The 14,813-nt window shown below is 43.5% G+C and overlaps 1 protein-coding gene across 1 annotated transcript in view; it reads right to left on the reverse strand.

Annotated features, from left to right (window-relative positions):
- Nucleotides 1–724: 724 nt before the first annotated feature.
- LOC122802004 overlaps nt 725–14,813 on the reverse strand; it is a 360,864-nt gene continuing 346,775 nt past the window's right edge. The window contains exon 5 of the mRNA XM_044071752.1: nt 725–875. Within this exon, the coding sequence (XP_043927687.1) occupies nt 857–875 (19 nt within the window). The 3' untranslated portion in view covers nt 725–856. The remainder of the gene's footprint in view (nt 876–14,813) is intronic.

Here is a 14,813-nt window from a genome sequence, read left to right on the forward strand (position 1 = left end):
GGCCTTGCTACATTTAGTTGTGGTGGCTGCCTAAAAAGCAATTACTAGACAAAGGAAATCAAAGTCTAAACCAACTTTACTAGAATATAGCAATAGAGATAATAAACTGGAACTGGGATCTTTAGAAAAGGGTAGGAGCAAATTAAATAGGAAAAAAATTGGAATTGTGGGAACAAAACATGCAGGGGAGGAACAAGGTTTAAAAGAAGTCAGGATTTGAATGAGCTATGCAATGTTTGACAATGACTGTATAGATTATAAGTGATGTATAATGTTTGCAACTCTAATTATGTCAATATGGTTTGATGTATAATGATTACAAATAAAATGTTGCCAATATGGTTTGTTTTCATTTATATAAATGCATGATTGCCTATGTCATACATGATATTTTAATAAAGAAGTTTCTTGTTTAAAAAATTTGTATGATTTCTTTATTGTCATATTCCATAAAACAGTTTGTAATGTTATGAAGAACCATTTCTTAAACTGAATGAAAACTCACCAACAAAAAGCCATTTTACCTCAGATGTACTGAGACATAGTTTCTTTGTTACTAAAGAAATTAACAGACATTTCTGTGATTTTGCAAAGCAGTCTGTTATAAGAGGAATTCATTTCCTTCAGTGATATACTGGATTCAGCCACACTTTTTGAAAGCACAACTATTTTACACATCCATGAGCATCGATGCCAGTGTGAACCAAAAGGGAGTGTTGTAACATTCCAGTTCTTAGTTTAATCGTGCTAGACAAAGTAAATCCTTTTAGAAACTGTTTTCTCTTTTTTTGGGTGTTTATTGATTTTTTTTCCAGATTTCACTTTAGTTTTCCTTTTACCAGCGGGAATAATATCATTATCGTAAATAACCATACCTGAAAATTAAAAAAAAAAGAGAAAGAAAACCAGGGATTAACCATATAGATAAACATGTACCTAACTTTTCACTACACTTCTCTGTTATATTTCAGTGCTTCTGTAAGTGATATTAAAATATAGTGAAATGTAAAACAGTAAATACATAATGCAACTTGATTCATAAATGAAAATAAATGTAAACACACTATAGGAATGTGGGAAATTCCCTTTACTTGCCTCTCAGTTTTATTATAGCACATTTATGCATGTATTGTCTAAAATGTGTAACTGTGGCAGGGATTTAATAAAGCCTTCAGTCTTTTTTTACCATGTAGGCATTGTGTCGCACTGCTTACATGAAAGTAAGCTGGGTTTAGATTCAGTAAGCACTGCTGGGCGGCACACACATATCATACCTCTCAACTGTACAGATTTTTGCAGAATGCCAGATTTTGACCTTATATTTTTGGTCTGTTTTTCATAGAATTGTGGTTTTCTGGCAAATTAATGGTAAATCATCAAAGATTGAAGTTCAAAAATAATGACAGACATTTGAGTTTTAGACTTCATATCCTTCAGAACATTCATGCTAATGCAAAACCTGTTAATCTAAAGTAGTTAACTTAATTTTATCTGCAACCTGTGGGTATTTGGATCCGAGCCGACAGCTTTTCAAGCATCTGCTCCAAGCTCCAAGCTCCTCCCCTTACCCATAACCCATCACCATCTCTTACCTTCCCTCAGATCTCATTTGCTACTTCGTGCATCAGCATCATGATCTTCGTAGCTCTGAGCATAGGGTTGTAGTAAGTGCCTTTTTGGGGTTTTTTTGCGAGTTGAGAGTGTGTTATCAGTTAGTTCCCTTTCCTCCCCCAAATGCTTGTTCATTGGTAAAAAAAAAAAAAAAAGTTTGTAAAGTAGTTTAGTGTAGGCCCTCCCTCCCCATAGGTATGCGTGCTTATATTGTGTTGGAGTTTGGTAGGTGGGCTGTGTGTGTGTGTGTGTGTGTGTGTGTGTGTGTGTGTGTGTGTGTGTGTGTGTGTGTGTGTGTGTGTAGAATGGCTGATCAGCCCAAACCTACTTTTAAGAACTGCACAGAGTGTGGCCATAAGCTTTCAATGGCTGATGGTCACACTCTGTGTGTTGTTTGCATGGGTGTTCCCCATTTATCAGTGCAGTGCAGTGTGTGCGATAGTTTTAACCCTAGAGCCTTGAAGGAAAGGAAGGCCAACCTGGTGGTTAAAGGCCTTCTACCTGCTTCCACACTGGAGTCATCAGCCTTGGCTCCTGCAGCTGCTGCCCAACCTCCCCTTCAGGCTGGGAATCACCCTCCCACTAGACCTGTTGAATGGGAGGCCAAAGGAAGAGACAGAAAAAAGGATAAGGACAGAGAGAAGAAGGGGGATAGACCCCATAAACGGTCTCCAGATTGGGAGTCATTCCCTAGCCTGCCTTCTAACGTGTCGAGACCTACATCTCCTCGGCTTCAGTCCCCGAGATTCTCCCCAGAGCCAACGAAGCCTTTGGATCAGAGGCCTTCATCCAGGTCGTCGCAGCGACCAGCCAGATATGTGTTGGTCGCTTCCTCGCGCTCGACTCAGAGTCTCACTGAATTGGATATGGAAAACAGGATGAAATTTATTTGGACCCAAATCCAGATGGGAGTCTTGCCAGGCCCCTCTCCCTCTGGAGGGGGGACCTCCATGCCCTTCTTTCATCCAATTTCTCCTTCCCCAATCCGGCCTGTGGTTTTGGGGTTTATGGATCCGAGGATCTTCATAGCTGGGGGTTCAGAACTGACGGTTCCTCCAACCTCAACACGGAGATTACCTTGAGTTCCTCGGATCCGACCAGTTTGGATCTGAGCAACTCTCGGGGCTGAGGACGGGAGTTGGATCAGAGGAGACGGAAGTGTCTTCAGCTCCTACTTTGCCAGATCCAAGCCATTCCTTTGGAGCTCTGGCTACCCCAGCCTTTGCCCTGATCCTCACATTGGACCCGGGGAGAGCTTCCTCCTTGTTGGATGCTAAGGAGGTGCGCTCTCTATCGGCATTCGATGTGGTGGAGAGGGTTCTCTCCCAAGGATCGAGACCCCAGCTTATTTCCTTGGATTCCGCCCAGATTCCTTCAGATTTGGTTATGACTCCCTTCAGCTTGTCCCAGGGACAGCCTTTGCTAGAGGAGCCCCAGGCAGTTCCCTTGGAGTAACCCTCTATGGCTCACGAGCCCTCTTCAGAGAGTCCCATTGAAGAGGGCCCCCATAAGCACACATGAAAAAGAGGCACCTGGACTCTCCCGTTTCCTTGACAGAAGATACCGATTTAGATGAAGGAGAATGTTCCCCAGGTCACCTCCTGAGGATGTCTCCTTTGGAGACATCATGGAGATCTTCTGCCAGAGGGGAGGTTGGTCAGCCCCAAAACCTTCTACAGATGAATCAGTGTTCCTGTAGGCTTTTGGCATGGGCCTATCAACGTCCTGGGTGTCCCTGCCTGCAGATCCCATAGTGGATCTTATCACCACGCAAGCATGGAAGGAGTCTGACACCATAGAGCCGATATTAAACACCCAGACAAGATTCTCTCTCCACCCTCAGACAGACAGGCCTAGTATAAATGATCCCCCATGGATGCTATGGTGGTTGCAGCAGCCACCAAGAGGGAAATGTCTCAGGACAGTTCCTCGGTCCACCCTCCGGATAGGGAGTCCAGGGCAGTGGATCGATTCGGGAAGTGAGTATATTCTTCAGTGACATTTTCCATCCGTGTGCTTAACTATATGGCACACATTATACGACTGCAGCGAGACCTAGTCACGGAGTTAGCTGAGTCACCCCCAGAGTCTTTGTCACTGGAGGACAAGCATCTGTTCATGAAAATGTTGATTGTGAAATCAGTATCAAACACGTCTATGCACCTCCTTTCCCATGCTATGGAAGGAGCAGCTAGGACAGTGGGGACTGGCGTGGCTATGAGGTGATATGCTTGGTTCAGACTGTGTCAATTTGCGGACCCCTTCAAGGCGGCTTTCACGAATGCTCCCTCCAATGGTTCTTCTCTTTTTGGGAAGACCATATGTGACACCCTTGTTCAGAGTGAAAAGGATGGGAAGACTTTGTCTGCTGTCGGAGTCCACTTCTCTAGCCCTCAAAGATCCTTTTCTAGGAATCAGAGAGGGCAAAAGAAGATGTGGTTCCGAAAATCACAGTTTATCCCGGGACTCTCAGGACAACTCGTCACCTAGTGGCAGAGGAGGACAGGACAGACACCGCCCCAGAGGCAGAGGGGGTCTGAGGAACCTTGGGTCTAGGGAGCCCTTCTCCGACAGGCCCATACAGCACCCCTGAGGGGTTGCCCGACTGCCCTACTCTAGAGGCAGTCAGGGGAAGATTATCATTGCACCCAATGGCTTGGTAGTCCATAACTGCAGATTGTTGGGTGCTTCAAATAATATCCAAAGGCTACACCATCCTGTTTGTGACCCCTCCCGTCCAACCAAACCGCCTCCCAGATGTCCCACCCACTCAAAGTGAGATGGCAGTGCTAGACATTTCCACACTGCTTCACAAACGAGCCATCGAACCGGTCCCCCCCCCCCCCGATCAGTCTGGATCAGGCATTTACTCCAGGTTCTTTTTAGTGCCAAAAAAGACAGGGGACCGCAGGCCCATTTTGGACCTGTCAACCTTAAACCTGGCTGTCACCAAGCAGAAATTCCGGATGGTCACTCTACAGTCCATTCTACCTTATCTTCGAGAATGTGACTGGATATGCTCGATAGACCTCCAGGACACTTACTACCACATTAAGATTCACAGAAGCTCCAGGAGATTTCTTCGCTTTCAGCTGGGGCCAATCATTTCCATTTCAGAGCCCTACCCTTTGGTCTCACCACAGCCCCCCAGGGTGTTTACCAAGATAATGGCAGCCATAGCGGCTCACCTGAGGCTTCAGGGAATTCACGTATTCCCTTACCTAGATGATTGGCTCCTCACTGCTTCCACCAAGCATCTTCTTTGCCTAGCCAGAGACTCCTTCCTTCATCTTGCAGACTGGCTAGGGATCACCATCAATGTTTCCAAGTCCCTCTTGGACCCGGTGCAGATCTTGGACTTTATCGGGGCATGGCTGGATACCCTTCGATTGAAAGTCTTCCTAACTCCAGACAGGGTCCAGAGCCTACGGGCCCATATATCAGTAGTTCTTGGCCCCAGGTTTCCAAAGGCAGGTGACATTCTCAGAGTCCTGGGCTCTATGGCTGCAGCAATCTCTATCCTCCCTTGTGTGCATCTTCACATGCGTGTTCTTCAGTGAACTCTACCTGTACAGTGGTCTTGGCTTGATCTCCCCATGGAATATCCAATTCAAATCAGCAAAGCCTGCAGGGCGTCACTTTTCTGGTGGATCCAATCGCTGGAGATCTTAGCGGGACGCCCATTTGTTTCACCCACAGCCCAAGCCACAGTGACCATGGACGCCTCCCAGCTCAGGTGGGGGGACATTATCTAGGGAGGATGGTCCAAGGCACATGGACCCAGATCAAGACCAGATTGCATATCAATGTTCTGGAGATGAGAGCAGTGCTTTTAGCATTGCAAGCCTTCCACATAGTTTTTCCTCTGGGGACTATTGCAATCCATTCAGACAACATGTCACTTGTCTGGTACATCTATAAACAGGGAGGAACCAGATCTTACCCTCTGTCACGAGGCCATGAGAGTGTGGGAGTGGGCAATCTCCACCAGTCGGTTTCTGATTGCAATGCACATCCCGGGATGCTGCAATATTTTAGCGGACAGATTGAGTCAGGCAATTCTAATGCCATACGAGTGGTCTGTGAAACAATCGATAGCAGAGGAGATCTTCCTTGCATGGGGTCAGCCTTACTGCAATTTCTTCGCATCTCCTTCCAACATGAAGTGCAGTGAGTTTTTCGCTCTGATCCCCCAGCGATGCTCTGGTCCATGCTTGGCCTCCCGAGTTACTGTATGTTTATCCCCCATTACCTCTCATTCTGAAGTTTCTTCAGAAAGCTTGCCGACTGGGGTGCAAAGTGATCCTCATTGCCCTGTTCTAGCCTCGTCAGATGTGGTTCCCCTTCCTCTGGTCTCATGTTCTAGCTCCTCCTTGGATTCTGGATCCCTGCCCGGATCTCATTTCTCATTCCTTGGGCACTTGTCCACCCAACCTGGACAGTCTCAAGCTGATAGCTTGGTTGCTCCAGTTCCCTTGATTGCCAGGACTCCCGGTCTTTCATCTTCAGTAAAAACTATTCTGGTGGCTTCCCATAAGGCCTCCACTAGGAAGATTTACCACAGTAAATGGAAACAATTCTTTATTTGGGCTTCTCAGGGAAACCTGGATCCTTTTACAGCCCCTGTTCCTGCAGTGTTGGATTTCTTAGCCAATATTTTTCAGCAAGGGGCTAGTTCCTTAACTGTGAAAGTGCAACTGGCAGCTATTTCGAATTTCCACGTAGGTGAAAACATGAATGTCCTGGCCTCTTCTAGACTGTGTAAGGCTTTCCTTAAAGGCACCTTTCTTTTGCGTCCTCCTATTAAGGACTCTGTTCCTTCTTGGGACCTTACCTTGGTTCTCCAGGCTTTTGTTGCTCCCCCATTTGAACCTGCAGCATCAGTAGATTTGAAGTTCTTATTCTGAAAGACAGCCTTTCTAGTGGCCATTACGTCAGCTAGGAGGGTTTCTGAGATTCAAGCTTTGTCTGCCGTGCCCCTTTACTTGATCTTCCATAAGGACAGGGTTTCTGTCCGCACAAACCCTTCTTTCTTACCAAAAGTGGCTTCTAAATCAAACATTAATCAAACAATTAACATGCCTGTTTTCTTTCCAAATTTTCAGAACAAGGGTGAATATAAAGTGCATTTGCTAGATGTTCATAGACAACTTTGTTTTTATTTACACAGAACAAAGCCCTTCTGTAAGTCTGACCAATTATTTGTGTCCTTTTCTAAACCTTTTCTGGGTAAACCATGTCCAAGGTTTCTTTAGCTAGATTGATTACACAATGTATTTTGCAAATTTATAAAGACAAAGGTCTGTCCCCACCTGTTCCTGTTAAAGCTCATTCTATCAGATCTATGGTGACTTCTGCTGCCTTTTGGTCTAGGGTTTCACTGGATGACATTTGCGGCAGCAACTTGGGCAAGGTCACATACCTTCATTTTTCATTATAAGTTGGATTTGATCTCCAGAGGGAGAGCATCCTTTGGCTCTGAGGTGCTCAGGAATATCCTTCCATGAGGGTCTCCCAGGAGTTTGAGTAGCTGGGGACTCTGTCCCACAGGTTGCAGATAAAACGAAGTTAACTACTTCAGATAAAGAAGTTATGTACTCACCATAACGTTCCATCTGAGTAGTTACACTTCATTTTTCTGCAACCTCTGGGTATTCGGATCCATATCGGATCTGAGCCGGCAACTTTTCAAGCATCTGCTCCAAGCTCCTCCCACTTACCCATAACCCATCACCATCTCCTACCTTCCCTCAGATCAAGTTTGTCACTACTCAAACTAATCAGCAACTCAACTTTACAATAAACCAAGAGCAGGTTCGGGGACGACGTCCCACCCTCCTTCCCCCGAACCTGCTCATGGTTTATTGTAAAGTTGAGTTGCTGATTGGTTGAGTAGTGGCAAACTTGATCTGAGTGAAGGTAGGAGATGGTGATGGGTTATGGGTAAGGGGGAGGTGCTTGGAGAAGATGCTTGAAAAGTTGCCGGCTCGGATCCGATATGGATCCGAATACCCACAGGTTGCAGAAAAATGAAGTGTAACTACTCAGATGCAACGTTATGGGGAGTACATAACTTTTTTTTCTGTCTACTTTCTAAGTTTCTAAGAGGAATATTTAAAAAGTGTTTCTATTTTTGGGCCTTTGCTCCATTTTTATTTATGGCTTTGTCCAGATTTCTTACTCTAAGAGGTTGAGAGGTATGATGCACACGCCAACACGGGAAGTTCTGTGGCATGCAAATCACCTCATAAGCAGGTGACTATCATGCAGATGAGTCAGGTAGAGCAATCCAGCAAGCAGATAGGCAGCTCTTCAGACCCCGTGTCAGTGTCTGCAGTGGGAAAAATTCCATGTACAGGAGTGTGGACAGACAAATTTTAGATTTTATTTTGCAATTTCTCTTTTTTACCTTTTATATTTTTATTCAAAATATTTTTTTTTTTTTTGTGATATATCATTGTTTTTTTTGCCTGTACTGGAGCTTTTCTCCCCGGGCCTCTACTGTAAATGGATATATATCCAGTTGGACTAGCCCGGTCAACAAATGTAAAATAAATAAATAAATAAAAAGGGGCTGTAAAAAGGTTGATATATGGACAGAAATGGCATATCACATACATATATGAGTGTAACTATCCTCCTGTGTGTCTGAAAACTGAAAGGGAATAAGTTGAATTAATTTTATTTTTTTTAATAATCTGGGCATGTTTGCATAGTATGCTGCATTGTCCAAACATGCTTTATAAAAAAAAAAAAAATTGGAAAAACAAAACTAATATGTGACAGAAATGTATAACAGGACCTTGCGTGGAGTATCTACAATGGTGCACTGGTGCTGTTGCTAACTGGTAGGGGTGTGAAGCATGTAGTTTCCAGGCTGTGAGCACAGATCCCTATGCACATGAGGTGGAGTTACTGAGTAGCATAAAGGGGTAGTCATGTCCACATATCTTCCTTCCTGTAGGCAGAGAACCATGTTGGTGGTTACAGAGAAGGTAGCTGACATCAAGGGAGGGTGCGTCCAATGACTTCTAAGCTTATATCAGCATAGCTGCCCCTGTTTTTGCTGTGAGGTGCCATGCTGAGTGTATCCTTTTGGGGGTGTACATTGACTTATAAGCTTTGTTTAGTTAAGGGGAGCATGTTTGTGTGGTGCGCCACCTCACTGAGCATGGCAGTCTGGGGGTATGTGTACACTAAATGCTGAGCTTTGTTTACCTACGGGTCATGCATTTGCACTGTGTGCCACAGTGCTGAGTGTATCTAAAAGCCAATGACATATTAGCTTTTACCCCTGTTTAACTTAAACTAGGGCCATTAAATGATATTAATGATATACTATGCAGATGGAATGCATCATAGGTAGCAAATCACAATCAGCACCTACAGCAGAGCACTATAAAGTATGCATATACCCCACAATTTGATTTTTCCCCCATACTCTGCACCACTGGAGTACAGACTTGAAAATTTTAACAGACAGTGCTAGGGGCTGTTGCAGGTCTGCTACATCTGTATGCGCTAGATGCTGAAGTCAGTGCTACTGCTGACAATAGGTCTAGACAGAGAAGGAGTGGACTGTTCAGGCCCAGGGTAACCTACCAGGAGTTGCATGAGCTAGAGATTGTACAGCACTACAAGGTGGACAGGGACATTTTAAAACAACTCACTGAACTTTGCTGCCCTCAACTCAGACCCAGAGCCAACAGAGGGGAACCCATCCCAGTGGAAACAAAGGTATGTGTAGCCCTTAGGATACTAGCTACAGGTACTTTTCAAAGACCAGCTGGGGACATGATGGGAGTTTCACAGGCATCAGCATCCCAGGTACTCCACCAGTTCCTGGATGCCATGCTACCACATGCCAGTAAGCACATTTTTTCCCCCTCACCCATGAGCCAAGGGCCAGCAATATGGACCACTTCTACAGTGTAGCACACTACCCTGAGGTACTGGGTGTGATAGACTGCACTCATGTACACATCAAGTCAGCACTCGGTGAAGAGGGTAGAATCTATGTCAACTGCAAGAGGTACCACTCTATCAAATGCCAGGTCATTTGTAATGCCCAAGGGATTATCATAAATGTGTATGCTGGCAGTTATCACAACTCCCATATATGGCATGCATCACAGTTGTAGGAGATGTTTGCTAGTGGGGACATCCCACATAGCCATTTACTTGGAAATGCTGGCTATGCACTGGAACCGTGGATGATGACACCCATCAGAAATGCGCACATACCCATGGAAGAATGCCATCATGAGCCACACAGGAACATCATACAGCATGTGTTTGGGCTTATGAAGTCACAGTTCCAGTGCTGTGATATATCTGGTGGAGCCCTGCAGTACTCTCCAGCCACATGTGCACATGGGGAGGTGTAGGGCAAACCCAAAGTCATACAGACCCTTATCTCTACTTTCATGTTCTGGAAAAACAAGGAAGAAGGTAATATTGGATAAGTTATTGTCAGAACTGGATAGTATGGAACTTGAAACCATATATCAGCATGAGTATGTTGAAATCAGGTCTATTACCACCTGTAACATGATCTATAATGTTATAATAAGAGCTATGAATGAAAAATTGTACTGTGATGTAATTTATATAAATTTAACTTCAGCATTTGACAAGGTCATACACAAAACACTGATCAATAAATTAGTACAACTAGGTATTGATGTACTCTTGATAAGATGGATAGCTGCATGGCTTACAAATAGGATGTGGCAAACATCATACAGTAACTGGACAGACAAAATACTTGGTTATAGTCAGGATATCCCACAGGGCTCTGTCCTAGGCCCTTACTCATTTAGAGTGTATCTTTCAGATCTAACTTTTTCATCTGAGGTGTTCTACAGTCTATATGCAGATGACCTGAAATTGTGTAAACTGATTACATGTGTTACAGATAAGGCATGTCTGCAAAATGACTTGACTAAATTAACCATTTGGGCAAAGGAGAATAATATGCTGATAAATACATCAAAAACCTAAGCATTTGAGATTTGGTAGACATAAACTGAAAGGTGAATATTTAATACAGCACACAATGATTGAAACTGTAGACTCATTTAAGGACCTGGGTATATGGGTAGATTCAGCTATGAGTTTGATAGTTATAGAACTATAGGTTGTATAAAAACGTATAAAGTCTAGGAAATCAAAAATAATGAAGTCGTTGTTTGTTAGTTACATTAGATGGCACAGTGGTAGCATTGTTGCCTCACAGCAAGAGGTTCTCCGGTTTGATTCTCAGCTGGAGTGCCTTCTGTGTGGAGTCTGCATGTCCTCGCTGCATTTGTGTGGGGTTTTTCCAGGTACTCCAGTTTCCTCCCACATTACAAAGACATGCATCTGGAGCATTTCTTCCTGGGCCCCCTCTGAAAATTGGCTTTGTTCCAAGTTGGACTTTCCCAGTAAACAAATGTTAAATAAACAATTAGACGCAAACTTGAATATGGAATAACAATATGGAAACCCTACAAAAAAACACACATAAGTAAACTGGAAAGAGTACAATGGAAATATACCAAGGGTATGCATGGATGTGAAAATGTAAATTATTATGAAAGACTAAACTATCTGAACTTGTACAGTGTCTCTTTCAGATATCTAAGATGAGATCTTATTCAGGTATATAGGGCACTTAGTGACAACTACCTCTGGGAATGTTTGAGGTTAACAAAAAATACTAGAAAATCATCAGACAACCTATGTAGAAAATTCTATAGGAATGAGAAGTGTACTAATTGGTTCTTTGACAGAGTAGTTGATGCATGGAACAGACTACCAAATTATATTAAAGCAAGTGCTAGTTTAGATGTTTTTAAGAACAGCCTATAGACTTATTATGGGAACAAGTGTTTTGGTATATTGGCAAGCTAGAAGGGCATTAATGCCCGTGCCTGAAATATTTGTATGTATATATATGATCCTGCAGAAACAGCTGCAGCAGGATCAGCAAAGGGAAGGCATACATAGCCCCCCATCAGTGCCTAGGTCACCACAGCCACACTCACAAGAGGACTCAGAGGAGGAACCCTTGATGATGTTGTCCCTGTAGGCATGCCCTGTACACCCCGGCTTTGGCTAAGAGACAATGCACAGCACATTCACTGGCAACCTAGGGCCTTAGGGACTGACACCTTACTCCTACTCACGTGTATACATTAAAATTGTTGATGCCAGGCAACCCACACAACCTGTACCTTTCCATGTATTGGTTGTGTACTGCTTGCATCAGACAGCGTCAGCCCTGAACTATAGTTCTGGCAACTACTGCATTCACAAGGTAATGCTCTAACCTACACACTACTTGTAAGAATTACTAACATATGGTATCATATGTATGGATCTGATGCATTTATGCAAGGAAATATAGTGGCCTATTTGGACAGATGTAACATCCACATGCGACTACAGATACCAAGTCCAATAGTATGTGTTCCCTAATAATCCCTAGGCTTCCTGGTTGGAATTCACTACATCAGTCAAGGAAGATGTTAAACAGTGAGGTCACATGATATTTGGACTACTGTCTATCCCAGCAGGTCATGTGCTGTTTCTCTTACACCCCCAACACACCAGTGTTCCCATATAACTGCTTTAACAATAAGTCAGCAATGGTATATCAGCAGACCAGGCAATCTCAGGGCTGTAACACAGAACACGATTACACATTTTATGCCCCACGTAACAGTGGAATAACAAAGTACATATTTATGCTGTTGATTGTGTGATGAATGACTCCTTTCTGTCTGGCAGCCTATGTGGCTCAGTGGACTAGGGAAGGTAGCATGGGTGATGGTGTTGATGGTTCTAATCTGGAAGTATTCACATCTTTTGCATGTGAGGTATTATGTTAGAGTTTTTACAGACTGTCAGTCTGTGTGTGGTGTAACATTATGAATCTCAGTCACATATTAAGTACAGCAGACAGCTGGGGAATGCCATGGACATTTTTAGTGAAGTGCGGTACTGCAGAACCAGGGACATATGTCATTGTCTATAACACACAAAATCCTGGACTGGAGTACAGCTAGGTGTTGTCTATAGTCACTTTCAAAGTACTGACAGTTCCACTGGGCATGCCCATACACTTAGTTAAAATAAATGCAGTTTTGTTGCCTCTTCATCAAAATGACCTGTTATGTATAAATATGTCTATGCATGCAGTTTTGTTGCCTCTTCATCAAAATGACCTGTTATGTATAGATATGTCTATGCATACAGACATGTACATATCTGTCTGTCACTATCTCGTTCACACATACGTAGTATACCTATATCTGTGTAGTGTCAAATATATATATTTATAGCTATATATATTAAAACAATACATAGACTCTCCCCATATAACTACATAACACATATACATATACACACACAACTACATTTATATATACATCCCTGTTATATACATAAATATGTGTGTGGATGTCTCTATTGGCCTACACACCCTAATAATGGTGAGTAAAGCTGCACTATCACACATCCATACGGTTACTAAAAGGATCCAAACTAAGGGCGCAACAGTACATAATATACTTACCTACAGACACCTGTGCCTGCTGGATGTCACCATGTAGACAGACACAGACACACGTGAGCAAGTGGTGTAATGTATAATGTTGTCAACACATGCATGGACAGGGCACATTGTTCCTGGCCACAGGTTTGCCTAAGTGCAAACATCACATATGGCCATACTAGTAAGTGTACACACATAGCTAGGATAATAAAAGTTATCTCACTGCTAGGATACTAGATGCAGATAACAGTATGAAGCAATATCACTCTGCAGGCCACAGATGTTGTTCAATACAAGCCTAGACTGTGTAATGCACAAGTACTGTGCCTGCATAACAGCCTTACCCTGTGCTGCATTCGATAAGTACTGTGTTCTATCATGTATAACACTAGATAGGTAGGGGTTCTAATCTCACTCCAGGTCACTTGGTGCACGTGTGTATGTGTATTCCCCTGCAGAACAACTGACATGCCCTCATGGGCTATCCACTTGCAATGGGTATGCACTTTTTGGCCCTGTAACTTGCTGTTGGCCTTCAAACTGCCCTCTTCTACAAGGTGTTATGATGTCATCCACCTTAAGACTATCAGATGACAGTACAGTATCAAACTTAAGCCGTGGCACATAGGATAAGTACTGTGATCTATAGTGTATAACACTAGATAGGTAGGGGTCACTCCTGGCTACCTGGTGTGTGTGTGAAGGGTTTTGCAGTGTTTTATTTGTAGCGGGTGATGTGACCACCCAAAGGACTGACCACAACAAGGCCTGCAGATGTCATTAAGCATAATATATTCTAAATGATGGAACTAGTAGACATGAGGTGTGTTGCGTTCATCATGTACTGTGATCTGTAGCACGTACCACTACATAGGCAAGTATTCTCATCTACACACAGCCAACTTGCACTACATGTGTACCTTGGCGTGTCCTGTACACAGTGATTTGAAGTGGTGCTAGCCTCAATGTAGCCATGTTTGTGTGTGAGCCTGTTAGAGCATTTTACATCATGTTATGCAACCACAGGATGTTTGAACTTATCTAGCATAATGGCCATACAGCCCTCAAAATCATAGACATCTTTATACTCATATTTACAGGATCAGCACATATTGCCCCAATCCAAGAGGGACACAGGCAGGTGCCCTGTGTTGAGATGACGGTTGCCCAGCCAGTGATACAAATGGCATGTGATTAGGTGCACTGAGGTGCTCTGTGTGCCATTAAGTAGGACTGCTAGATAAATCTCTTCCTCAGGCATATAGTACTAAAGTCACATATGAGGTTAATGTCCTTATGGTAAGTTATCCATCTACTATGTGTCCTACAGAAAGACAGCATATGCAATCAAGCAGAGTTACAGAGTTACACATTGCCCCATATGCAAGGCACATATCACCTTTGAGTAGTCTATGTGCCACAGGTGACAATGACAATCATTACAGACGAACCCCATTGAACACCTACTGAAGACATGAAGTGTCCTTGTGAGGGACCATACTACTGTGTGCAATTGCCAGTACTTCTTGGAAGGGTACATCAACAAATGACCATTGCACTCAGATATTGGCATGCTGAGGGAAGAGTATGTGGAGGTTAGGAGTATTCCACTTACAGGTGTCTGTGGTCTCAGCTATGCCACATGATTCCTGCTATACCACTG

The sequence above is a fragment of the Protopterus annectens genome, chromosome 5.part0 (genome assembly GCF_019279795.1).
Source record: "Protopterus annectens isolate FY-2018-M chromosome 5.part0, PAN1.0, whole genome shotgun sequence".
Taxonomy (NCBI): Eukaryota; Metazoa; Chordata; order Ceratodontiformes; family Protopteridae; genus Protopterus; species Protopterus annectens.